The 25,295-nt window shown below is 39.7% G+C and overlaps 2 protein-coding genes across 2 annotated transcripts in view; one reads left to right on the plus strand and one right to left on the minus strand.

The window, feature by feature from the left end:
* Nucleotides 1-25,295, minus strand: part of LOC124230503 (olfactory receptor 1L8-like) — a 91,848-nt gene that overhangs the window by 31,866 nt on the left and 34,687 nt on the right. The gene's annotated exons all lie outside the window — the stretch shown is intronic.
* Nucleotides 8,380-9,324, plus strand: LOC124230516 (olfactory receptor 1J4-like). The gene has a single exon (XM_046646671.1). The coding sequence runs from the start codon at nucleotides 8,383-8,385 to the stop codon at nucleotides 9,322-9,324; it is 942 nt and encodes a 313-aa protein (XP_046502627.1). The 5' UTR covers nucleotides 8,380-8,382.

The following is a 25,295-nucleotide window of genomic DNA, read 5'->3' on the forward strand; positions in this document are numbered from 1 at the left end:
TCCTCTCATATTTTTGTAAAGCTATAGAAATATGTCTGGAACAATCATGCACAGGATCTATTATTTTTTCCAATTTGATCATTTTCTATTTTAACACACACCCCCCCACACACAATTTTTCCTTATATATTTTCCTCTCACACTAAGAACAAACCTTTGTTGTTACAAGGGGATGTCTATTTTTTCTGGGTTGAACAGATTTTAGAATTTGAAAATTCTAATATACCTGATTCACTAGCAACAATAAAGGGAGATTTGTCTCGGATGGCTGGGGCATTACGTGTGTGTGGAGTTGAGACTGTGGTAGGAGGTGTACTGGACTTGGAAGCAGAAGTGGGGGCGGGTTTGGACCTGATCTCCATTACTCGGTCACTGAGTGATCTTAGATATTCTAAAGAGCTAATGGAATATGTCATGTATAAGTGCAGTTTGTGAAACACACATCAGTGCAAGTAAACAATTTGTGAAGAAAATGCCTGGAGAGTGTGAGATGAAGAAGATTTGAAGTGATCAAGTAAGGTTGGATCCTCCTGTGTCTCATCTATGCTGAGTACTTGGGAAAATGGAAGGAACTTTTGGAATGAGAATCTGAGGGAATAATTATAAAAGCCTGGAATGTGTCGGGGTTGGGGGAATTTTTATCATGTGTGCCTTTTCTACTAAGTTTCCCACATCCACTTATTGGTAATTTGCTTCTTCAAAAACTGTAGGATGACACACGCTGGCCCAGTGATCAAATAGGGTGGTCATAAAATACAAAGCTAGACTTAAATGTTAGGCTGAACTCTGTGATATACTGTGCCTGTGTGACTGTTGGAACTGCCAAGGAGGCAGAAATAAGTACCTGATGGAGGTGGATGGTCAGGTGGGCAGCCAGTACTGATGTTCACTTTCCATATCCATATACCTCCTCATCTTTCCCAGTTTTTAAGAAATCTGTTCCCCTTCCTGAACTGCTTCTCCAAATTGGTTAAGTTCACATGTCAGTCAAAGCTGACCTTTTTGACCTTCTAGTCAGTGATAAGCAAGAAGAGTTGGGAGGAAGGAGGAAAGAGAAGATAGATAGATTGCTTTAGTTTCTAGAGGGATAAAGCATTTTCCTGATACTGCCTCACATCTCTGTCTCTTTCTCAACCTCTGTCCCTCATAATTATTCTGTTTTTCTCTTCTTACCATTGTAGAAGGCAGAGATGCCCAGACTCATTGTGGCAGGAACTACCTTGGTTGGGGAAACTCTGTCAGCTTATCATGGATTTGAGCTCTGCTCTCCTGACTCCTTCAGATCCTTGCTGGGCTGAGGGAGCTATGGAGTGCTCATTCCAACCTCACCCCTCAAGAGAGTTTTCTCTGTGACCTCTCTAGGTAGAAAAACCACAATGGGAAGCAGAATTGAGTGGAGCTGCCCTCAAGGAGGCAGGGAATTCCTGAAGCCTCCTTATGAAGATTGAGGCTATATTCGGAGCCTTTCAAACTTACCATAACATCTCCAGGGCATGCTTTAGTTTCCTCAACTGTGGGTAATCAAGGGTGATGGAAAAGTGTGTGTGTGTGAGAGTGTGTGTATGTGTGTGTGTGTATGGTGAACAGGGAGTGTTGCAGTTTGAGTTCTCCAGGAAGGAAGCTTTGAGATGGAGATTAGCCTAAAAGATGTGTATTAGGGAGTGCTGTTGGGATAAACATCTGTGGAAGGAGAGGAAGGAAGAAGAGTTGGGCAGAGGGAGAATTTGGGTTGTGGTACTGTCCCAAAGAAGGTCTCAGTGGACTCTACTGGGAACTCTGGAGCTAGGATGTCAAGGGAGATGGTTCTTTATACACCCATGTTGGTCATTGGATGTAGGCTATCCCTGTAAGGAAGGATGCTTTTCAAAGTAGTATCTTTTAGTGGAGGCCATCTCCAAAGAAAGCTTAAAGCTGAGGACTGTCTTACAAGGCAGCCCTTGATCAGCTACAGTGTAGCCATTACCCACTTTTGACCTACACTTACACAGAGAGCTGACCTACCTGTAAACCATGCTCAGCCTTTTCCCTACTCCTTCAGCTGGTTATAGGGAATATTCTATGATCCCTCTCCTAGATCACTGGATTCCCAAAAATGATACTGATGTAGAGGATCCCCTGCATCTTTGTAGTGTTTGCTTTCTACCCTCAGGTTTGTCTGTGTCTTTCTAAGGCTCCAACTTGACAGCAACTTCTTGGTTACCTGGTCCAACCATAGTGCCATTCATATAGTGGGATGTTGAGATTGTCTCCATCTTTGAAACTAAATTATGATGGAATTCAACAAATTCAGCATATCCCTTGGGAAAAACATACTGTTTTCCATTCAAAGTGCATGCAAACTTTTTCGGATCCTTTTATGTGGAAGTAGGAGTAGAAAAGAATGAATTCACCAGATCAATGGCTGCAAACCATGCACCTGTGGCCACATCCTAGTCTTCTGAAGAAAATATACCACATCTGGCAAGATGGCTGAGATTGAGGATACTCCTTGGCTGAATTTTCAGTGGTCCACTGTCATGTTCCAGGACCTGCCTGGTTTTTGGAGGGACTTGACTGGTGAGTTAAGAAGAGATATGACAGGGGCATTCACCCTGGCATGCTTTCTCTGCCATTATCCTGGGATAAGATATTGTTTTTCATTTATTATCCTGGCTGGGGGATGGGCAGTTTCAGAGGCTTCCCACAGGCCAGGGATCCAAAGTTGGGGTTGTGTCAACTGCCAAGCATATCTTTGTAATGATATATTTGGAGACTAGTGAAATGATCTCACAGAAGGTCTGCAGATTAACTGGACATACTGTGTAACAGATTTGGGCCATACTTCATTTAATACCTTGTCCCCATATGCATCCTCTCTCATGATGGGGCCATGATGACATTTTCCCATGTAAAGTTACACAAGTAAATGGCCATAGGTACCTCTGGGGAAGGACAGTGGGAATCATTATGGGTACACTTTCTGTGGAGTTGCATGGCCCATCCTCCTTGGGACCTGGCCTCTCCATCATCAGTGAATTCTGGGTCTTAAAACTATCTCAGGTCTAAAAACTGGGCAAGGAATTAGAATGTTTATTGGAGTGACTACACTTAGTCTCTCCATCATTCATCCTTGATCTCCTTTGTTCATAGAGATGGAGCAGTACCGCTTATTGGTTGCTGATCTACTTGTCCCTAAGAACACCATCTCCATAATTCTTCCAGGTAAGGATTCCTGTACTGCCACTCTGACCTCACCATTTGTGATGGTTAATTTAATGTGTTAACTTGACTGGGCTAAAGTACCCAGTTATTTAACCAAAGACTAATTTAGGTGTTGCGGTGGAGGTATTTTGCAGATTGGTTAACATCTACAATAAGTTGACTTTAAGTAAAGGAGATTACCCTCGATAATGTAAGTAATGGAGTATAAAGTAAGTAAATAAAGTAAAAATATATTATTTTATAAAGTAGAAAATAGTGTAAGCAAAACAAGTAATGTTAAATAAAGGAGATTACCCTTATCTAATCAAAGACTTTAAGAGCATAAGCAAAAACTGAGGCTTCTTGGAAAAGAAGAAATTCTGTCTCAAGACTGCCTGAGTTTCTAGCCTGCTGGCCTATCCTATGGATTTTGAATCCCAGATCGCAGCATCAACTCCTGCCTGAGTTCCCAGCCTGCAGGTCTGCCCTGTGAATTTTAGACTTGCCAGCTCCCACAACTGCATGTGCCAATTCTTAAAATCTCTCTCATACATATATAAATATATAAAAATATATAAACATATAAAAATATACACATACATGTATCTATGTATATAATAGGAGATATCTGTGTATCTATATATCTACCTACCTCCTATTCTTCTCTTGTTTGGAGAACCCTGACTGATACCCTGCTTATTACAAAAGTTGGATCTATTTGGTTTCTTATGATTTAGGTTTGTCCCTTGGACTCTGTCATTCTCATTGCTATCAGTGAGCTGAGTTATGTGATGGCATGTCCTACCATCAGTCTAACTTACAGAGGAAAGAAGAACCACTATCAAAAGTGTAAAATGAAGAGTAAGAGTCTTGTCGTTCTGTTTCCATCCATTGTGTGCTTTTAGTTAGTTACAGTCATAAATTAAAATTAGGTGAAGACTTGGGTTAGTGTGTTCTACAGTAGTAGTTACTGGAACAATTATTAAAGTGAATATTTCATTTGCCAAATTGATTAGGATATTAGTGCCTTAGGTCAACTGGTTTTCAGGAAACTGGCTGGGTTTAGTGCTTTAACATACAGTATCTCATTTAATCCTCACAATAACCTCAATAGCAAGGTACTATTACCACCCACCATAGATCTGAGGAAATAGAACTTCAGTCCCTGGCTTAGGGCACCCAGTCGCAGAGCTAGTTCTGGTCTCAGGTCAGTCTGTGTCTAATACCCTTGGGATCAACCTCACCACTTGATACTTCCTGAACAAGCCTCAACCCCTGCTCTGCAGTGTATCTCAGAGGAGTGGGCAGACCTGCAAGCTCTCAGGAGGCAGTGGAACATATGGTCTATTGGAGATCAGGGTCAGTGATGTGGGGGTCTGTGAGGGCCAGGCTTTACCCTATCTGGGCCAGTCTGTGATGTGTGGAGAGGCCAACTCCATGCTATGCTTACTTCAAAAGCCAAGGTAACCACAGTCATTTCTGCCTTCCATGACATCAACATCAGCATCGAGGACACCTTCTCCTGGGACTCCTGGCTCGGCCCCTCTAGTCCCTTCTCAGGTTACCTCCCAAGGGGAAGGCAAGAAATCGGGCAATTAGATCATGCATGCTCCTTCTCTAATCAGAAGCTCTGGGCTGTTTTCCTCTGGGTATTAAGCTTGGTAAGTGGGGATCTTCTTGCCCATTTTTTCTTCTGCTCAAAAATGGGCATGAAACGTTCAAAAGACCCTTAGGTCACAAGAACTTCTTCTTTCCTTGGATACCAGCTCTCCTGAACAGAAAGTGGAGACTCAGGAAACAGCCTTGATCACAGTTGTCTGAGCTCACCAAGGATTGTCTCAGGTCAGAGGAAGGTGGAGAATCACCGCTTGGCACTGATGTGTGGTGCAAGAATGTGTATACACGTGGGTTTCTTGTTTCATTTCTTTTAACTGGGAAAGACTTGCCCTGAGCTAACATCTGTTGCCAATCTTCCTCTTTTTCTTTTTCCTCCCCAAAGCCCCAATACACAGTTATATATTCTACCTGGAAGTCCTTCTAGTTCTTCTGTGTAAGTCTCCACCACAGCATGGCTACTGACAGATGAGTGGTGTGGTTCTACACCTGGGAACTGAACCTAGGACACTGGAGCAGAGCGTGCTGAATTTTAAGCACTAGGCCATCAGCGCTGGCTCTGTGTGTATTTTTTGTGTTGTTTGTATAACCCAGTGTATTTAGTAGACAATTGACTCACATACTGACTCTCTTCGTGTAGGAAGGGTTTAGATAGATTATGGAGGGCTGGAAAACTCTTCTTAGTAGTGTGTGTGTGTGTGTGTGTGTGTACACGCATGTGCTGTTTAGGTTTATGTTTGTGTGTTGTGTTTGAGTGCATGGCTGCATGTGTGTCTGTGTGTATATAGTATGTGCCTTTTCATGTGGGTTTTGTTTTGTCTGGATGACTAGGTGTGTTGTTTATGTATTGTGTTGCATGTGACAGTGTTTTATTTATCAGTTGTATGTAAATTTGTGTGAAGATAACACAAACCTTCACTTCTTTTTCACCTGGAATGAATATAGGTCCTAAAGAGAATGAGTATAGGTCTGAGGTCTATGATTGTGTGTATGTGTGTGTGGCTTCAAGTGTGTTTTTATGTATAAAACACTCACACTCTGACTATTTTAACATAGAATGGGTATAGAAGAGAGGAAATTAAAACCATGGTAGGACAATACATATGTGTGTGTGTGTGTTGGATAAATAGACTCATATCTACATTCTCCCTTTATGTCTTATCTTCTCTTATTTCAGACAGAGACAGGCAGCTCCATGCAGGGTCCTCCTCAAGCCAAGTTGTAAACCATTTGTCCATGTGGGCTGAAGGCCCCACAGTGCTCTGAGGGCCCTTGTCTACTTTGGCCTTCAACAATGCCATATTTCTACTGTTGGGAACACAGTAGTGCTTAAGTGCTTAGGTTCTGGTGTCACACACATCTTAATTCAAATCTCCTATTTTTGACACTTCATAGCTTTGTGACCTTGGGCTCAACCTCTGTGAGGCTCAGAAGCCCGAACTGTTATATGTGATGAGAGTATTTAACCCAGTGTGTGGCATGTTATAAGCATGTACTAAATGAGTCTTAGCATCATAGTATTCCTTAAATGCATGAAATTCTCAACTTGCTAGCCATTTATTAACTGCTCAAGGCAGAGTATTTTGTGCAAACGCAGAGGAATCATCCAAAGAGCCCCTTTCAAACTCCAGCTGACAGGTTCCCTTCTTCCTTCCTGAGCGTGTATCCAGCTGCCTCTTTCACATAGAGGGTGGCTTGCATCAAGATTCTATTCCTCCTGATCCAGTCATTGAATGTGAAGATCCTACTTGACACATAACTTCTGGGTTTCCCCCCAGAGATTCTTAAGTTCCAAGGAGAAGTCTGATCCGATAAATGCCAGTGGGCAGCCAAGTCTCAACAGAAGGTTAAGTCACTGCCCTCCTCCTGGTCCCCGCTGACTGAGCTGACCTGCTTGGCTGAGCTTCTCTCTGTTCTTTGAAGAGGCACTTCTATCAGATACCGATGCCTTACAGTGATGTCTCTCACTGGATTCCCTCTCTAGGGCCTCTGTATGTGACCTCTAACTCTTTAACTCCCAGTGAAGGAGTTGTAGGCACTCAATAAATGTTTACTAATTAATGTAATTAAATGCATGTAAAAGTCCTTTGCACATTAGAAAGTGTAGTGTAAGTAGGTGACCATGCTTTCTGGTTATCCCAGGAAAGTTGTGCTGTAGATCTGTTGTCCTGGTATGATTATTATATAACTTCTCTTTCACTCTTAGAAGTGTCCTGGCTTGTATAATAAAATATAGAGTCATCATATGTGTAAGTATGAATGTTGTTGATAATCAAGCCAGTGGCTGGGGTAATTTGGAAGCCCTGAAACAATTTCAAACAAGGTCTGAGATTTCCTCCAAATGAAAGAGGGGCAAGACTAGTGGAATGGTGAAGAATAGGACCTCTGTTCACACAAACATAGATTAGAATTGTGACTGCATCAGGTATTACTATTGTGACTTTGGCCTAATTATGTAACCACCATAAGATTGTGTCCTGAAACCTAAATTTACCATTATTAATTCCTATGTCCTAGTAGGAAGTCATTAAATATTAACCTTGCTCAATGCTAAGGTAAATTTTGGGAATTAGTCATAGTTAATCAGATGACTATGAATTCTAACAGACATCTCACATCCTACATTATCAGCAAGTTCTTAGGGCTCTGGGAAGGTCCCTGGGTAAATTCTCAAGCCTCTGATTGCCTACGCACGCTTATATTGGAGAGAGAGGAAGAAAAGGAAAAGGGGGAAGGGAGAGGGAGATGGAGACGTAGAATAACTGAGTTGGGTGGTGTGAAGAAGAAATTATATTTTTAAGATCATTGCCATCAGGAAATTACTCCCTAGGGCCCATGGTCTGGGCCTGTCCCCTTTCCCAGGGAGTGGGAAAGTCCAGAAGGTTAACAATTTTTCTAGGCCAGCATCTGGGTCTTGTCTGATGCCCATCACTTTTCTGTTCTATTGAGTTCCTGGAGTTTGATGCCAGATTTATCTGTTGAACATGTCCTACTATAATAAGAGCTAGCATTGTTGAGTACCTACTGTGTGCAAGACAGTGTTCTAAATTTATTACATACATTCACTCATTTAATACTGTCAACATCCCCATAACTAGGTAATAATATTATTTTCATTTTATGGAGGAAGAACCGAGGTACATAGAGAAAGTGCTCAAGGCAATCCGGGTAGTAAATTGTTGGCATACAATGCAAGCCTCTTGGCTACAAAGCCCCAGCTCTTGGTGAGTACTCTATAATGTGCTCATAGAATGTGAGCTCCAAGAGGGAAGCGGATCAGATATTTTGTTTTCTGTTCTATGCGCAGTGCCAAGAGCACCATCCGGGACATGGTTGAATAAGTGTAGAAATTAACACTGATCTCCTTTGAGGGGAATCTTGTTTGCCTTTGGAAATCTGATGCACTCTGTGACTAGAATGTAGCAGGCAGAAGAATCAGACAGCAAAATGTGCAGTTTGTTTGAATTTTGACACAGTTTCCAGGAAAAAAAGCTTGTGACTGTAATGCACACATGGTGATGATAACTGCCATATCTCAGTCCCTGACATTTCCTACCCCCTTTATCCCCAGCAGAAACTGAGAAGAGAATGAGAAGCGAGAACCAAAGCAGCGTGTCTGAATTCTTCCTCCTGGGGCTCCCAATCCGGCCAGAGGAGCAGAGTGTGTTCCTTGCCCTGTTCCTGGGCATGTACCTGACCACAGTGCTGGGGAACCTGCTCATAATCCTGCTGATCAGGCTGGATTCTCACCTCCACACTCCCATGTACTTCTTCGTCAGCCACTTGGCCCTCTCTGATGTCTCTTTCTCATCTGTCACTGTCCCAAAGATGCTCATGAACATGCAGACTCAGCAGTTATTCATCTCCTATGTGGGGTGTGTTTCCCAGATGTATTTTTTCATACTTTTTGTTTGTCTTGACAATTTCCTTCTTGCAGTCATGGCATATGACAGGTATGTGGCCGTCTGTCACCCACTCCACTACACTGCTGTCATGAGGAAGGAGCTGTGTGTCTTATTGGTGGCTGGATCCTGGTTCTTATCTTGTGCCCATGCCCTGTTGCATACAGTCCTTTTCTCTCACCTGTCCTTCTGTGCCGACAATACCATTCCCCACTTCTTCTGTGATCTCACTGTGCTCTTGAAGTTGACCTGCTCAGACACCTCCCTCAATGAGCTAGTTATCTTCATTGAGGGGGGAGTGTTTGCCTTCTTATCATTCACTACTATTTTGGGCTCTTATATCTGCATTGGGGTCACCATCCTGAGGGTTCCCTCCATCAAAAGGATCTGTAAAGCCTTGTCTACCTGTGGATCCCACCTGTTTGTGGTGTTTTTGTACTATGGGACTCTTGCAATGATTTACTTCTTTCCTTCATCAAACAGTTCCAAAGTCAAAGACATAATTGCTTCAGTTATGTATACGGTGGTGACACCCATGTTAAACCCCTTTATCTATAGCCTGAGGAACAGAGACATGAAATTGGCTCTGGGGGTACTTTATAGGAGGGGAATTATTTTTGCCACGTAACAGATATTCACTCACGTTCTTAATTTTCCTAGTGATGCTTCCAGAGACATTTCCTTGAAAAATTGCATAGGTGACTGTGGTAGATTGCAAAAATCATCACAATATTTTGCAGCCCCTCCTTGCAAGTAGGAGTTTATTTCCCCACCCGTTGAATCTGGGTAGGGCTTGCAATTCGCTTTGACTAATAGATTTAGTGAAAGTGATGCTGGAGAGTTCCAAGCCTGGGTAGACTATGTCCCTGCTGCTCTTGGGACCTTGACACCACCATGTGAACTAGCCTAAGCTAGACTGCATGAGGATGGGGGGCCACATGGAGGAGAACCAAGATGCTCCAGCTAATAATCCACCAGCTCCCAGGTGACCTGGTAGGTGATTGCAGAAGCACAAGTAAGCCCCTGCTGAGATCAGTTGAACCTAGCTCAGATCAGAAGCACCATCCAACTCAGCACAGTCCCAGCCCAAATTGCCAGCCCACAGTATTGTCATATAAACAAGTAGTTGTAGTTTAAGCCACTACATTTTGGGATAGTTTGCTATGCAGCAAAAGCTAACTGTTATACTGACTGCCCTTGTTCCTGATACTCTCCAAACTGCTTGATTTCCATGATCCCTACCCCTTTTCTGTTCCCTATATTTTAAAAGATTTATTATTATTATTATTTTAATTGCAGTAACATTGGATTATAACAATATATAGATTTCAGGTGTACATCGTAATATATTTCAAATTCTGTGTAGATTACATCATGTTCACCACCCAAAAACTAATTATAGTCCATCTCCTCATATGTGAGCCTACTCACACCTTTTGCCCACCAACCCCCCTTCCCCTCTGGTAACCACCAATCCAATCTCTGTTGCTATGAGTTTGTTTGTCGTTGTTTTTGTCTTCTACTTATGAGTGAGATCATATGGTATTTGACTTTCTTCCTTTGACTTATTTCACTCAGAATAATACCCTCAAGGTCCATCCATGTTGTCACACATGGCCGGATTTCATCATTTCTTCTGGCTGAGTAGTAGTCCATTGTGTATAAATACCACATCTTCTTTATCCATTCGTCCCTTGATGGGCACCTAGGTTGCTTCCAAGTCTCGGCTACTGCGTATAATGCTGCAATGAACATAGGGGTGCAAGTATCTTTATGCATTTGTGTTTTCAAGTTCTTTGGCTAAATACCCAGCAGTGGGATAGTTGGATCATATGGTAGATCTTTTCTTAATTTTCTGAGGATATTCCATACTGCTTTCCATAGAGGATGCACCAGTTTGCACTCCCACCAGCAGGGTGCAAGGGTTCCCTTCTCTCCACATCCTCTCCAACATTTGTTGTTTCCTGTCTTGTTAATTATAGCCATTCTGACCGGAATGAGGTAATACCCAATTGTAGTTTTGATTTGCATTTCCCTGATAGCTAATGATGTTGAACATCTTTTCATATGCCTGTTGGCCATCCATATATCTTCTTTGGAGAAATCTCTGTTCAGATCTTTTGCCCATTTTTAAATTGCATTGTTGGTTTTTTTTTTTTGTTGTTGAGATCTATGAGTTCTTTGTATGTTTTGGATATTAGCCCCTTATCTGATATATGGTTTGCAAATATCTTCTCCCAATTGTTAGGTTGTCTTTTCGTTTTGTTGATGGTTTTCTTTGCTGTGCAGAAAGTTTTTAGTTTGACGTACTCCCATTTGTTCATTTTTTCTTTTGTTTCCCTTGCCCAGTCAGATATGGTACTTGAGAATATGCTGCTAAGACTGATGTCAAAGAGCATACTGCCTATGTTTTCTTCTAGAAATTCCATGGTTTCGGGTCTTACATCCAAGTCTTTAATCCATTTTGAGTTTATTTCTGTGCATGGTGTAAGGGAATGGTCTACTTTCATTCTTTTGCATGTGGCCGTCCAGTTTTCCCAACACCATTTATTGAAGAGACTCTCCTTTCTCCATCGTATGCTCTTGGCTCCCTTGTCAAATATTAGCTGTCCATAAATGTGTGGGCTTATTTCTGGGCTCTCGATTCTGTTCCATTGATCTGTGTGTCTGTTTTGTGCCAGTACCATGCTGTTTTGGTTACTATGGCTTTGAAGTATATTTTGAAATCGGGGAGTGTGATACGTCCAGCTTTCTTCCTTTTTCTCAGAAATCCTTTGGCTATTCGGGGTCTTTTGTTGTTGCATATAAATTTTAGAATTCTTTGTTCTATTTTTGTGGAAAATGTTCTTGGAACTTTGATAGGGATTGCATTGAATCTATAGATTGTTTTAGGAAGTATGGACATTTTAAGGATGTTAATTCTTCCAATCAAAGAGCATGGAATATCTTTCCATTTCTTTGTGTCTTCGATTTCTTTCAACAATCTTTTATAGTTTTCAGTGTACAGCTCTTTCACCTCGTTGGTTAAGTTTCTTACTGGGTGTTTAATTCTTTTTGTTGCAATTGTAAATGGGATTGTATTCTTAATTTCTCTTTCTCCTACTTCGTTGTTAGTGTATAGAAATGCAACCGACTTTTCTGTTGATTTTGCATCCCGCGACTTGACTGCATTCATTTATTGTTTCTAAAAGCTTTTTAGTGGATTCTTCAGGGTTTTCTAGATATAAAATCATGTCATCTGCAAAGAGCAACAGCTTCACTTCTTCTTTTCCAATGTGGATCCCTTTTATTTCTTTTTCTTGCCTGATTGTTCTGGCTAGGACTTCCAATACTATGTTAAATAAGAGTGGTGACAGTGGGCATCCTTGTCTGGTTCCTGTTCTTAGAGGGATAGCTTTCAGTTTTTCTCCATTGAGAATGATATTTGTGGTGCGTTTGTCACATATGGCCTTTATTATGTTGAGGTATTTTCCTTCTATACCCATTTTATTTAGAGTTCTTATCATAAATAGATGCTGTATCTTATCAAATGCTTTCTCTGCATCTATTGAAAATGATCATGTAATTTTTATTCTTCATTTTGTTAATGTGGTGTATCATGTTGATAGATTTGTGGATGATGAACCATCTCCGCATCTCTGGAATGAAACCCACTTGATCGTGATGTATGATCTTTTTAATGTATTGTTGTATTTTATTTGCTAGTATTTTGTTGAGGAGTTTTGCATTGATGTTCATGAGTGATATTGGCCTGTAATGTTGTTCAGTGTTGTCCTTGTCTGGTTTTGGTATCAGGATAATGTTGGCTTTGTAGAAGGAGTTGGGAAGCCTCCCCTCCTTTCCAATTTTTTGGAAGAGTCTGAGAAGGCTAGGTATTAAGTCTTCTCTGAATGTTTGGCAGAAATCACCAGGGAAGCCATCTGGTCCTGGACTTTTATTTTTTGGGAGGTTTTTGATTGCTGTTTTGATCTCCTTACTGGTGATTGGTCTATTCAAATTCCCTCTTCTTTGTCCAGTTTTGGAAGGATGTATGTTTCTAAGAATTTATCCATTTCTTCTAGATTATGCAATTTGTTGGCGTATAGCTTTTCATACTATTCTCTTATTATCTTTTGTATTTTTGAGGTGTCCGTTGTAATCTCTCTTCTTTCATTTCTGATTTTATTTATTTGAGTCTTCTCTCTTTTTTCTTGGTAAGTCTCACTAAGGGTTTGTCAATTTTGTTTATCTTTTCAAAGAACCAGCTCTTGGTTTCATTAATTTTTTCTATTGTTATTTCAGTCTCTATTTCATTTATTTCTGCTCTGATTTTTATTATTTCCTTCCTTCTGCTGATTTTGGGCTTTGTCTGTTCTACTTCTTCCAGTACCTTTAGATGTGCTTTTAGATTGTTTATTTGGGATTTTTCTTGTTTGTTGAGGTAGGCCTGAAGTGCTATAAACTTCCCTCTTAGAACCGCTTTGTTGTATCCCACAGATTTTGGCATGTAGTATTTTCATTTTCATTTGTTTCCAGGAATTTTTTGATTTCTCCTTTGATTTTTTCATTGACCCAATTGTTGTTCAGTAGCACTTTGTTTAATCATCACATTTTTGTGTCTTTTCTGGTTTTCTTCCTGTAGTTGATCTCTAGTTTCATACCTTGTGGTCAGAAAACATACATGGCATTTTTTCGATAGTCTTCAATTTATTGAGGCTTCTTTTGTGGCCTAATCTGTGATCAATCCTGGAGAATGTTCCAAGTGCATTTGAAAAGAATGTGTATTCTGTGGTTTTTGGATGGAATGTTCTACATATATCTACCAAGTCCATCTGGTCTAATGTGTCCTTTAAGGCCAGCGTTTCCTTATTGATCATCTGTTTAGAATGTCTATCTATTAGCATAAGCAGAGTGTTAAAGTCCTCTCCTATTGTTGTGTTACTATTTATTTCTCCTTTTATGTCTGTTAATAATGCTTTATTTATTTATGTGCTCCTATGTTGGATGCATAGATATTTACAAGTGTTATATTCACGTGTTGGATTGTTCCTTTTATCATTATGGAGTGTTCGTCTTTGTCTCTTGTTACAGTTTTTGTGTTCAAGTCTATTTTGTCTGATATAAGTATTGCTACCCCTGCTTTCTTTCTTTGCCATTTGCATGGAATATCTTTTTCCATCCTTTCACTTTCAGTTTGTGAGTGTCTTTAGGTCTGAATTGCGTCTCTTGTATGCAGCATATACATAGGTCTTGTTTTTTTTTTATCCAATCTGCCACCCTATGCCTTTTGATGGAGCATTTAGTCCACTGACATTTAAAGTAGTTACTGATAAATATGTATTTATTGCCATTTTGTTACTTTTTTTCTGGGTGTTTTAGTAGTTCTTCTCTGTTCGTTTCTTCTTCTCTTGCTCTCTTGTGGTTTGATGGCTTTCTTTAGTAATATGCTTGATTACTTTCCTCTGTCTTATTTGTTTACTTATTATAGGTTTCTGGTTTGTGATTACCATGAGGTTCCTATATAATATTCTACGTATATAGCAATCTATATTGAGTTGATCATCTCTTTAGCTTGAACCTCTTTCTATAATAGCTCTCACTGTAATCCCTCTTCCCACATTTTATGTTTTTAAAATCGTATCTAATCTCTTGTTTTGTGTGTGTCTATCCATTACTCTCTTATCATTGACATAGGTAATTTTAGGACTTCTGTCTTTTAGCCTTCATTTTAACTTCATATGTAGTTGATCTGCTACCTTTACTATATTTTTCCATTTACCAGTGCTTTTTCGCCTATTTTCTTTGACAATTTTCTTATCCTTATTTGTGTTCTTCTCTTTCCCACTTAGATAAGTCCCTTTAGCATTTCTTGTAGAACTGGTTTCTTGGTGATAAACTCCTTTAATTTTTGCTAGTCTGGGAAGCTCTTTATCTTTCCTTCCATTCTGAATGATAATCTTGCTAGATAGATTATTATTGGCTGTAGGTTTTTTCTTTCAGCACTTTAAATATGTCATGCCACTCCCTTCTAGCCTGTATGGTTTTGGCTGAGAAGTCTGTTGACAGCCTTTTGGGCTTTCCTTTGTATGTCACTTGTTGCCTTTCTCTTGCCACTTTTAGGATTCTCTCTTTATCTTTAGTTTTGGACATTTTAATTATAATGTGTCTTGGTGTGGGCCTCTTGGTGTTCATCTTGTTTGGTACTTTCTGTCCTTGGGTGTCTCTTTTCTTCCTTAGGTTAGGAAAGTTTTCAGCTATTATTTCTTCAAATAAATTCTCTGTCCCTTTACCTTTCTCTTCTCCTTCAGGGACCCCTACAACATGAATGTTAGTGCTCTTGATATTGTACCAGGGTTCTCTTAGACTGTTCTCATTCTGTCTAATTCTTTTTTATTTTATCTGTTCAGCTTGGGTTATTTCCTCTAGTCTTGCTTGCAGCTCGCTGATCCATTCTTCTGTATCATCTGCTCTGCCATTTTTCATTTCCAGTATTGTATTCTTAATTTCTGATTTGTTCTTTTTATATGTTCCAATTATTTGTTGATGTTCTCACTGTGTTAATCCAGTCTGCCCCCAACATCAGTAAGTATCCTTATGAGTTTTGTGTGAACTCTTTGTCAGGTAGATTACTTATTTTTGTTTCATTTAGTTCTTTTTCTTGGGTTTTGTCCTGTTCCCTTGCATGGAATGTATTCCTATGCCTCCTAATTATGTCTCTTTCTCTGTGCTTATATCTATGTATTAGGTGAGTCAGCTATGTCTCCTGATCTTGGAGAAGTGGCCTTATGTAAGAGATGCCTTTTGAGACCCAGTAGTGGTCCTCAAAGATGATGAGAGCCTCCCTCTCATCACCAGTCCAAATGATCCAAGAGTGAGTGATCCCTGTGTGGGCTACTTGTGTCATTCTGCTGTGGCGTGGTTGCTCTTACTACAGGTACCCAGGGAGTCTAGTCTTTCCCTCTCTGGCTGGCTGTTTGCAAATTGGGTTTGGGGAGCCCCAACACAGCTGGCTAGAAGGTCTAATAGCACAATCCTGTTGCAGTTATCCAGTTAATTGAGTATGTACTCAGTGTAGCTGGCTGCTAGGCTCTGGGGCTTACAATTGCTGTAGGCCTCAGGCCTGCAAGGCTGTTGTCAGCTCTCTTAGGATTGCATCCTAGTGGAGCTGGCTCTAGGTGTGGGAGCACCCAATCACTTCAGACTTTGGAATTTGGGTCCAATTCTCTTTGTGGCTATTTGTGAAGCACAGGTCTGCCACTTACAAATCCCTGTCTCACAGGTCCACACCCACCATTAACACAGCCTTGGTCTGTGCACTCTTCTCAACCCCCTGCAGCATACCCAGTCATCCCACTGCAGAGGCTCCCACCTCTCCACCAACAACCCCACAGTTCACCCAGTCCTCACACAGGCCCTGCCCCACAGAGGCAGACATACTCAGCTGACCAGAGGGGATCAATGCACCTAGTCTATGCAGGCTGACAAGTAGCCTGAAGGCTGGCTTTTGGGTGGGGCCACTCCCTAGGGTGGGTTACCTGCCCTGGCTGAGCTGTATTAAATCTGTGCTCTAGTGGGTGTGGCTGAACCCTGGGATAACAAGCCAGGGGAAGAACTCCAATGTTGCCTGCCAGGGTCTGTGTTGACATGCCTGTAATAAGTCACAACAATGGCCGCCACCAATGTCTCAGTCTCTGGAGAGGTCTCACCTCTCACTGAGATGCACCAAGAACCTACCAGGTGACACTCTTTTCACCAAAGGACCATGCAGCTTTCTTTTTGGTGATTTTAGGTTGCTCTTTGAGACAGGTGATTTTTTGCATAGGCCTTTTAAGAGCCAGATAATTTCAGCTTTTATCCAATAGCTTTTCTGGGGGTATTCCCCATTGTAGTTAATAGCCAGTGAAGCCAGATAGTAGGACAATTTTCTCAGTTATGCTGAGTCTGAAGGGTGCTTACAGCACTAACATGCCCCTGCTAAGGTCTCCACTTCTCTGGGGAAGGCTGCATACCTTCGGGTGGCTGTGGAGCTCTGCTGTTCATGAAGGTGGCTTTCTTTCTCTCCAGAAGGAATTTCCGCCTCTTCTCCCTCAGTCAGGACTGTCCCTTATTGTAGGGGTTCTTTTTATCCAGTTTTCAGTTTTCTCTCCAGGGTAATTTTTCCAAGAATAGTTGTAACCTGTTTGTGTTTGTGGGAGGAGGTGAGATCTGAGTCTGCCTACAGCACCATCTTGAAGAGATCTCCAGGAAAGTTCTTTTTACAGGACAATACAACTGATAAATGTAGAATAAATGATAGAGCTAGAAAGTCATCATTTGGCCACGACTTTTGCAATAATTTTTTCATATGAGAATCATCAATGGATGTTAAATACAGCGAGTTAACATTTAAATGGAAAAGAGTTTATGCTTATATACTCTCAAAATATCTACCAAAATGATACTTATTAATTACAAAGTTTAAAATAGTAACTTTACAGTAGAGAACTTGGCAGAGCCACCTTAACCAATTAATCAAGGATAAAATCACTAGCAATTGGAAAAACAGGTATTATATACCATCTGATAATATGCACAGTGATAGACATGCCTAAAATCTAAGCCTGAAATATACATACATACATAAGTAAAGATAGTAAAATGTTAACCATTGGGGAAATCTGGGTGAAGTTTGTGCAAGAATTCTTTGTATCATTTTCACAACTTTTCTATAAGTCTGAAATAATTTAAAATAAAAAGTTAAAAAATTCTTTTTTGAGTGATGTCAGCCTCATGACATAGTGAGCTTGCCTGGCATTCTCTCCCCTCCAACATACAACAAAAAGGAGCAACCATATTCCCATAGAAAATATCCTAATAGCACAGGAATCCTTGGAGAGTCACGGCAGCCAAATGACGGGGGGCGGAGAGGCTGGAACCCCCTCAGAGGAGCTGGAATGGGGTAAGAGAGAACTTTGTTCCTTTCCCTAAAGACTGTGGCCATTGCCTTGGGAGGGTCTATGAGGGAAGGAGTGGGGGAGGGGTGGCCTGTCCGCAGGATCACCCAGGACTCCCTAACGCCCTTGAAGCCTAGATAGAAGCCCTCTAATGGGGTGAAAACTTTTGTGTGGGGTGACTGCATCAAGCCAAGACCCCAGGAGACTAGGTAGCAAGAGCTGATTGGGAAATTGGGGATTGCATGCAAGAGAAAGTGCCCCCCCCAACCTGCGCTGTGCAGTACCATCTTGGCTGAAGGTGGAGGCCTCAGAATATTCGGATCTTGACCCCCATCCAGTGGTGATAGGCTGTAATTGCAGCCAAATACTATCACAGTGGGAAAAACCCGTTCTTCCAGCATCAAACATTTCATCAAAACTCCAGACCAGAGAGAAAACGAATACCCAGAATTCTGTCCTGAAGACTCAGAAATAAATATATTAAATGACAATGAACTCAGAATAGCTATTGTCAGACAACTCAATGAGGTAAAAGAGAATATAGAGAAAAATTCAACGAGTTCAGGAGCTACTTCACACAGGAGAGTGAAACAATAAAGAAGCATCAATCAGAAATACTAGAGATGAAAGGCACAATGGCAGAGATAAAACAAACTACGGATTCCCGGAATGCTCGTGTGGACACCATAGAGGAACAAATCAGCATAATCGAAGATAGACATGTTGAATTGCTCCAGACAGAGGAGGAGAGAGAACTGAGACTAAAAAGAAATGAAGAAAGTCTCCAAGAAATATCCAAATCAATGAGGAAATTCAACATAAGAATTATAGGTATCCAAGAAGGTGAAGAGAAGGAGAATGGAGCAGAAAGTGTGCTCAAAGAAAGAAGAGCAGAGAACTTCCTAAATCTAGGGAATGAGAGAGAAATGTGTGTGGAGGAAGCTTTCAGATCTCCTAGATTTGTCAATGTAAAAAGACCTACTTCAAGGCATATAGTAGTAAAACTGGCAAAAGTGAATGACAAAGAAGGAATACTGATGGCAGCAAGGCAGTAGAAAAGAACCTGCAAAGGAACCCCTATCAGACTTTCAGCAGATTTCTCTGCAGAAACCTTACAAGCTAGGAGAGAATGGAATGACACATTTAAAACTTTAAAAGAGAAAAATCTTCAGCCAAGAACACTTTATCCAGCAAAAATATCCTTCAGATACGAGGGAGAAATTAAATCTTTCCCAGACAAAAAAAGCTAAGGGACTTCATAGCCACAAGATTCCCCCTACAAGAAATCCTCAAGAAGATTCTCATACCTGAGAAAGAAAAAAAGGGAGAAAGGGTCACAAAGCAGAGTAAGGAGACACATAGAATCAGAATAGGATGACAAATATTCAACTATAGCATTAGGATAAAGGGAAGGAAAACACCAAAAATAAAGACAATCTTGTCACTTTAACCACAAACTCACAACACGAGTTGGAATAAGATATGAGAATAATAACTTAGGAGGGGAGGAGGAAAGGGACTTAATTAGTTTATACTAAGGAAATAAGAGGCCATCAGAAAATGGACTATGTTATGCATGAGATTCTGAATACAAGCCTCAGGGTAGCCACTAAATTAAAAAGTAGAACAGAAACACAAAAAATAAATAAGTAACAAACGAAGAAACACAGCATAAAAACTGCATAATTCAATGGGTAGACCAAAATGCACAGGATGAGAAACAAAGGGAATGCTGGAAAACCAGAAAGCGAGTGATATAATGACAGCATTAAGCCCTCATATAGCAATAATCACCCTCAATGTAAACGGATTGAACTCTCCAATAAAAAGACGCAGAGGGGCAAGGTGGATTAAAGAACAAGATCCAATAATTTGTTGCCTCCAGGAAACACATCTCGGCTCCAACAACAAATACAGGCTCAGAGTGAAGGAGTGGAAGACGATACTCCAAGCTAATGGCAAACAAAAGAAAGCAGGTGTCACATTACTTATATCAGACTAAGTAGACTTCAAGATAAGGCAGGTAAAGAGAGACAAAGAGGGGCAATATATAATGATCAGAAGGACACCCCATCAAGAAGAAATAATGCATATAAATATCTACGCACCCAACACAGGAGCACCAAAGTTCATAAAGCAACTACTAACAAACTTAAAAGAAGATATCAAAAATAACACAATAATAGTAGGGGACCTCAACACCCCACTCACATCATAGGACAGATCATCCAGACAGAAAATCAACAAGGAAACAGTGGAATTAAATGGAAAGCTAAAACAGTTGGACTTAACACTCCATCCAAAAACTGAAGAATACACATTCTTCTCAAGTGTACAAAGAACATTCTCAAGGATAGACCATATGTTGCAAAACAAGGCAAGCCTCTATAAATTTTAAAAAATTGAAATAATAACAAGCATCTTTTCTGATCATAATGCTATAAAGCTAGAAATTAATTACAAGAAAAAAATTGAGAAAGGGACAAAGATGTGGAGACTAAACAATGTGTTATTGAACAAGCAAGGTATCATTGAAGAAATCAAAGAAGAAATCATAAAATACCTGAAGACAAATGAAAATGATAACATGACATACCAATTCATATGGGATCAGAAAAAGCTCTATTAAGAGGGAAATTCATTGCAATATAGCACACCTTAACAAACAAGAAAAATCCCAAATAAGCAATCTCAAATTACACCTAACCGAATTAGAAAAAGAAGAACAAACAAAGCCCAAAGTCAGAAGAAGCAGAGAAATAATAAAAATCAGAGCAGAAATAAGTGCTATTGAAATAAAAACAGCAGTAGAAAGGATCAATGAAACAAAGAGCTGGCTCTTTGAGAAGATAAATAAAATTGACAACCCCGTAGCCAGACTTACAAAGAAAAAATTAGAGAAAGCTCAAGTAAACAAAATCAGAAATGAAAGAGGAGAAATAACAAGACTCCACCGAAATACTACGGACTATAAGAGAATACTATGAAAAACTATATGCCAACAAAATGGGTAACCTAGAGGAAATGGATAAATTCTTACACTCTTACAACCTCCCAAAGCTGAGTCAAGAAGAAACAGACAATCTGAACAGACCAATCACAAGGAAAGAGATTGCAACAGCAATCAAAAGCATCCCAAAGAATAAAAGCCCAGGACTAGAGAGTTTTCCTGGGGAATTCTAGCAAACTTTCAGAGAGGATTTAAAACCTATCCTTTTCAAGCTATTCCAAAAAATTAGGGAGGATGGAGCACTTCCTAACACATTCTATGATGCCAACATCTCTCTGATACCAAAGCCTGACAAGGACAGCATGAAAAAGGAGAACTACAGGCCAATATTGCTGATGAACATAGATGCAAAAATTCTCAACAAAATTTTGGCAACTCGAATTCAGCAATACATCAAAAAGGATCATACATCATGACCAAGTGGGATTCATACCAGGGACAAAGGGATGGTTCAACATCCGCAAATCAATCAATGTGATACACCACATCAACAAATTGAGGAATAAAAACCACATGATCATCTCAATAGATGCAGAGAAAGCACTTGATAAGATCCAACTGCCATTTATGATAAAAACTCTGAACAAAATGGGGATAGAAGGAAATTACCTCAACATAATAAAGGCCATATATGACAAACCCACAGCCAACATCATACTCAATGGGCAAAAACTGAGCACCGTCCCCCTGAGAACAGGAATGAGACAAGGATGCCCTCTATCACCACTCTTATTCAACATAGTACTGGAGGCTTTGGCCAGAGCAATTAGGCAAGAGAAAGGAATAAAAGGAATCCAAATAAGGAAGGAAGAAATGAAACTCTAGCTGTTTTTAGACAACATGATCTTATATATACAAAACCCCAAAGAATCCATTGGAAAACTTTTAGAAATAATCAACAACTACAGTAAAGTTGCAGGGTATAAAATCAACTTAAATAAATCAATAGCATTTCTATACTCTAATAACGAACTAACAGAAAAAGAACTCAAGAACACGATACCATTCTCAATCACAACAAAAAGAATAAAATACCTTGGAGTGAACTTAACTAAGGAAGAGAAAGACCTATACAACAAAAACTACAAGACTTCCCTGAAAGAAATTGATAACGACATAAAGAGATGGAAAGACATTCCATGCACCTGGATTGGAAGAATAAACATAGTTAAAAAGTCCATACTACCTAAAGCAATCTGAAGATTTAACACAATCCCAATCAGAATCCCAATGACATTCTTCACTGAAATAGAACAAAGAATCCTAAAATTCATATGGGGCAACAAAAGACCCCGAATTGCTAAAGCAATCCTGAGAAAAAAGAACAAAGCTGGAGGCATCACAATCCCTGACTTCAAAACATACTACAAAGCTACAGTAATCAAAACAGCATGGTACTGGTACAAAAACAGGTGCACAGATCAATGGAACAGAATTGAAAGCCCAGAAATAAAACCACACATCTCTGGACAGTTAATCTTCAACAAAGGAGCTGAGGGCATACAATGTAGGAAAGAAAGTTTTTTCAACAAATGGTGCTGGGAAAACTGGATAGCCACGTGTAAAAGAATGAAAATTGACCATTCTTTTTTACTATTCACAAAAATAAACTCAAAAATGGATCAAATACCTAAAGGTAAGACCTGAAACCATAAGGCTTCTAGAAGAAAATATAGGCAGTATGTACTCTTTGACATCAGTATTAAAAGGATCTTTTTGGACACCATGTCTTATCAGACAAGGGAAACAATAGAAAGAATAAACAAATGGGACTTCATCAGACTAAAAAGTTTCTTCAAGGCAAGGGAAAACAGGATTGAAACAAAAAAAACCACACCAATTGGGAAAAAATATTTGCAAGTCATATATCTGACAAAGGGTTAATCTCCATAATATATAAAGAACTCACACTACTCAACAACAAAAAATCAAACAACCCGATCAAAAAATGAGCAGGAGACATGAACAGACATTTTTCCAAAGAAGATATATGGATGGCCAATAGGCACATGAAAAGATGTTCATCATCACTGATCATCAGGGAAATGCAAAACAAAACTACACTAAGATGTCACCTTATACCCAGTAGAATGGCAAAAATAACCAAAAGAAAAAGTAACAAATGTTGGAGAGGCTGTGGAGAAAAAGGAACCATCATACACTGCTGGTGGGAATGCAAACTGGTGCAGCCACTATGGAGAACAGTATGGCGATTTCTCAAAAAATTAAAAATAGAAATACCATATCACCTAGCCACCTCACTACTGGGTATCTATCCAAAGAACTTGAAGTCAGCAATTCCCAAAGTCCCATGCACCCCTATGTTCATTGCAGCATTCTTTACAATGGCCAAGACGTGGAAGCAACCTAAGTGCCCATCAACTGATGATTGGATAAAGAAGATATGGTATATATACACAATGGAATACTACTCAGCCATAAAAAAGGATAAAATCGTCCCATTCACAACAACATAGATGGACCTTGAGGGTATTATGTTAAGTGAGATAAGCCAGATAGAGAAAGTCAATCTCTGTATGACTCCACTCATATGTGGAAGTTAAACATGTAGACAAAGAGAACAGATTAGTGGCTACCAGGGGAAAGGGTGGCTGTGGGGGTGGGCACAAAGGGTGAAGCGGTGCACCTACAGCACGACTGACAAACAATAATGTACAACTGGAATTTCACAAGGGTGTAAACTATCATAATCTCAATAAAAAGTTAAAAAAATTCTTTTTCCCAGCTGTAACCAAGCCCAAGAAGAAAGAAGTCTTGGGCATCACTGGCACCAGGCATACTGCCCACTGGGACTCCAGTACCTCTGGCTTCTGGACAAACAGCTCCCAAAAGGCAGTGAAAAATTAGCCAGAAGCTTGGGGACTTCGTTTTAGTCCTCTCATTGGTAATTAAAATATTATTTTCTGACTCATTTCTCTAGAGCAGGTTAAGGAATATGAAATTGGTGAGGTGACAGATGTTCTATTTGTCTGGACACTGAGTCTCTTTAAGGGAAGCTGAGGATTTGGGCATCAGTCTGGAGCAGGTGTCTGAGGTCACCAATGAAGAGAGCAGGTCAGAGGGAGATGGAAATCTGCATTGGTGGTGGATCTGCCTGTGTGCTTACAGGTTCCTGTGCCTTTGCATTCATGGGTGTGTGTCTGTGTGCACGTGTGTGTGCATGCTTGTGTTCGTCTTGTTTGATAGTTGCATGCGTGTGTGTCTACTATGTATCTGATTCACAGTCTAATTCTTTACCTGAGTTAGACTCTCTTAAAAAAACTTTTGATCTACTCTTGATAAAGGGGTTTTGAAAAGCTTTTCTTTCAGTGAGTATATCTAAAAGATAGAAAATCTATGTTTTATTAAAACTTTCTGTTTGCCTTTATATTTTTGACAAACTTTCCCCAAACTTAAAGTCTTTCTTTTGACTTAAACAGAACTTTAAAAATTTCCAATCAGCTCTGGAACTTCTCAAAGCATTTGTTTTCTCTTTCTGTAAAGAGAGAGATATTAAACTAATTAGGCTTATTTAGTATGTTAAATTACATGTGAAATATTATCATATAAATAATGATAAACCTTCCTAGGTTATATTATGTGGGTAAATATTATTAATATAAGTGCTTAAAAAATAAACTTGCAAAATTCTGATCTGTCATGGTTGTCAGTCATAATTCTGGTTATTAACTCAAAGTGTTGTATGTCACAGAAATAGCCAAATGTCCCTGTCAATTGCCATTTTTACATGTTTTATCAGTTTCAGACAGTTGTTATTTTACTCTAATGTTTTTACAAATATGTTTCATATTCAGAGAGGTCCGTGGAAAGGACTGTGGTACTTGCAGTAGAATGCAGTTTTCTGATAAACTTTCACATTATAAAACTAAGCTGGGTAAAAAATTACAGAACTCTAATGGAGAAACTGATAGCCTCATAAAAATGCTAACAGAAGATGAAGAGTTGATATCATGGGACTAAATAAATTAATGAAGATAGTTATAATTTTTATAACTTTTTCCTTGAAATATTGCTGATTTTTTTAATGTTTTACTTTTCCAGATTTAAGGAAAATTTTTGCTCCTTTTCTCTTAAGGAACTATGACTCAATTTCTAAACAGAATTAAATGAAACATTTGTCTTTTTCTCCCTGTCTGGCCCCTCAAGAATTTGAAAACACTTGATGAGTGAGTATTCTTATATTGATGGCAATATAGTTGTTTGCATAAGTTCAATAAGAATCTGTTCTCCTTATAACAGGACACAATTTGAAACACTGGTTATATTACCAAGGCTTTGACTAGAATGTCATATTTGAGAGAAACATGCAGACTCAGACATGACAAGATAGCTAAGAGACAAAGGTTCAATTTACGGAATAATGACATTTGGAAATATTGTCCTGTTACCTTGTTTATAGTGTTCCCAGTAACATTACTGAGTGAGTAAAGAAGGTCACTTCTCTGGCAGGTTCAGAGAACACCAGGACATTTTGGGGAGCTGAAGAATAGAGGCATTCACCCAAATCTTTAGGTATTTCATGCAGAGTCTGATGACAAGTCCTTGGCTTGCATTTCCTGCCTTTAAAATTCAACCTGAGATTCCTTATACAAAGTTCCAGCAAAGCTGATTTAAAAGAGCCTATTGATCAATTGCCATTCTTGCTGTACTTATGTA

The sequence above is a fragment of the Equus quagga genome, chromosome 1 (assembly GCF_021613505.1).
Source record: "Equus quagga isolate Etosha38 chromosome 1, UCLA_HA_Equagga_1.0, whole genome shotgun sequence".
In the NCBI taxonomy this organism is placed as follows: domain Eukaryota; kingdom Metazoa; phylum Chordata; class Mammalia; order Perissodactyla; family Equidae; genus Equus; species Equus quagga.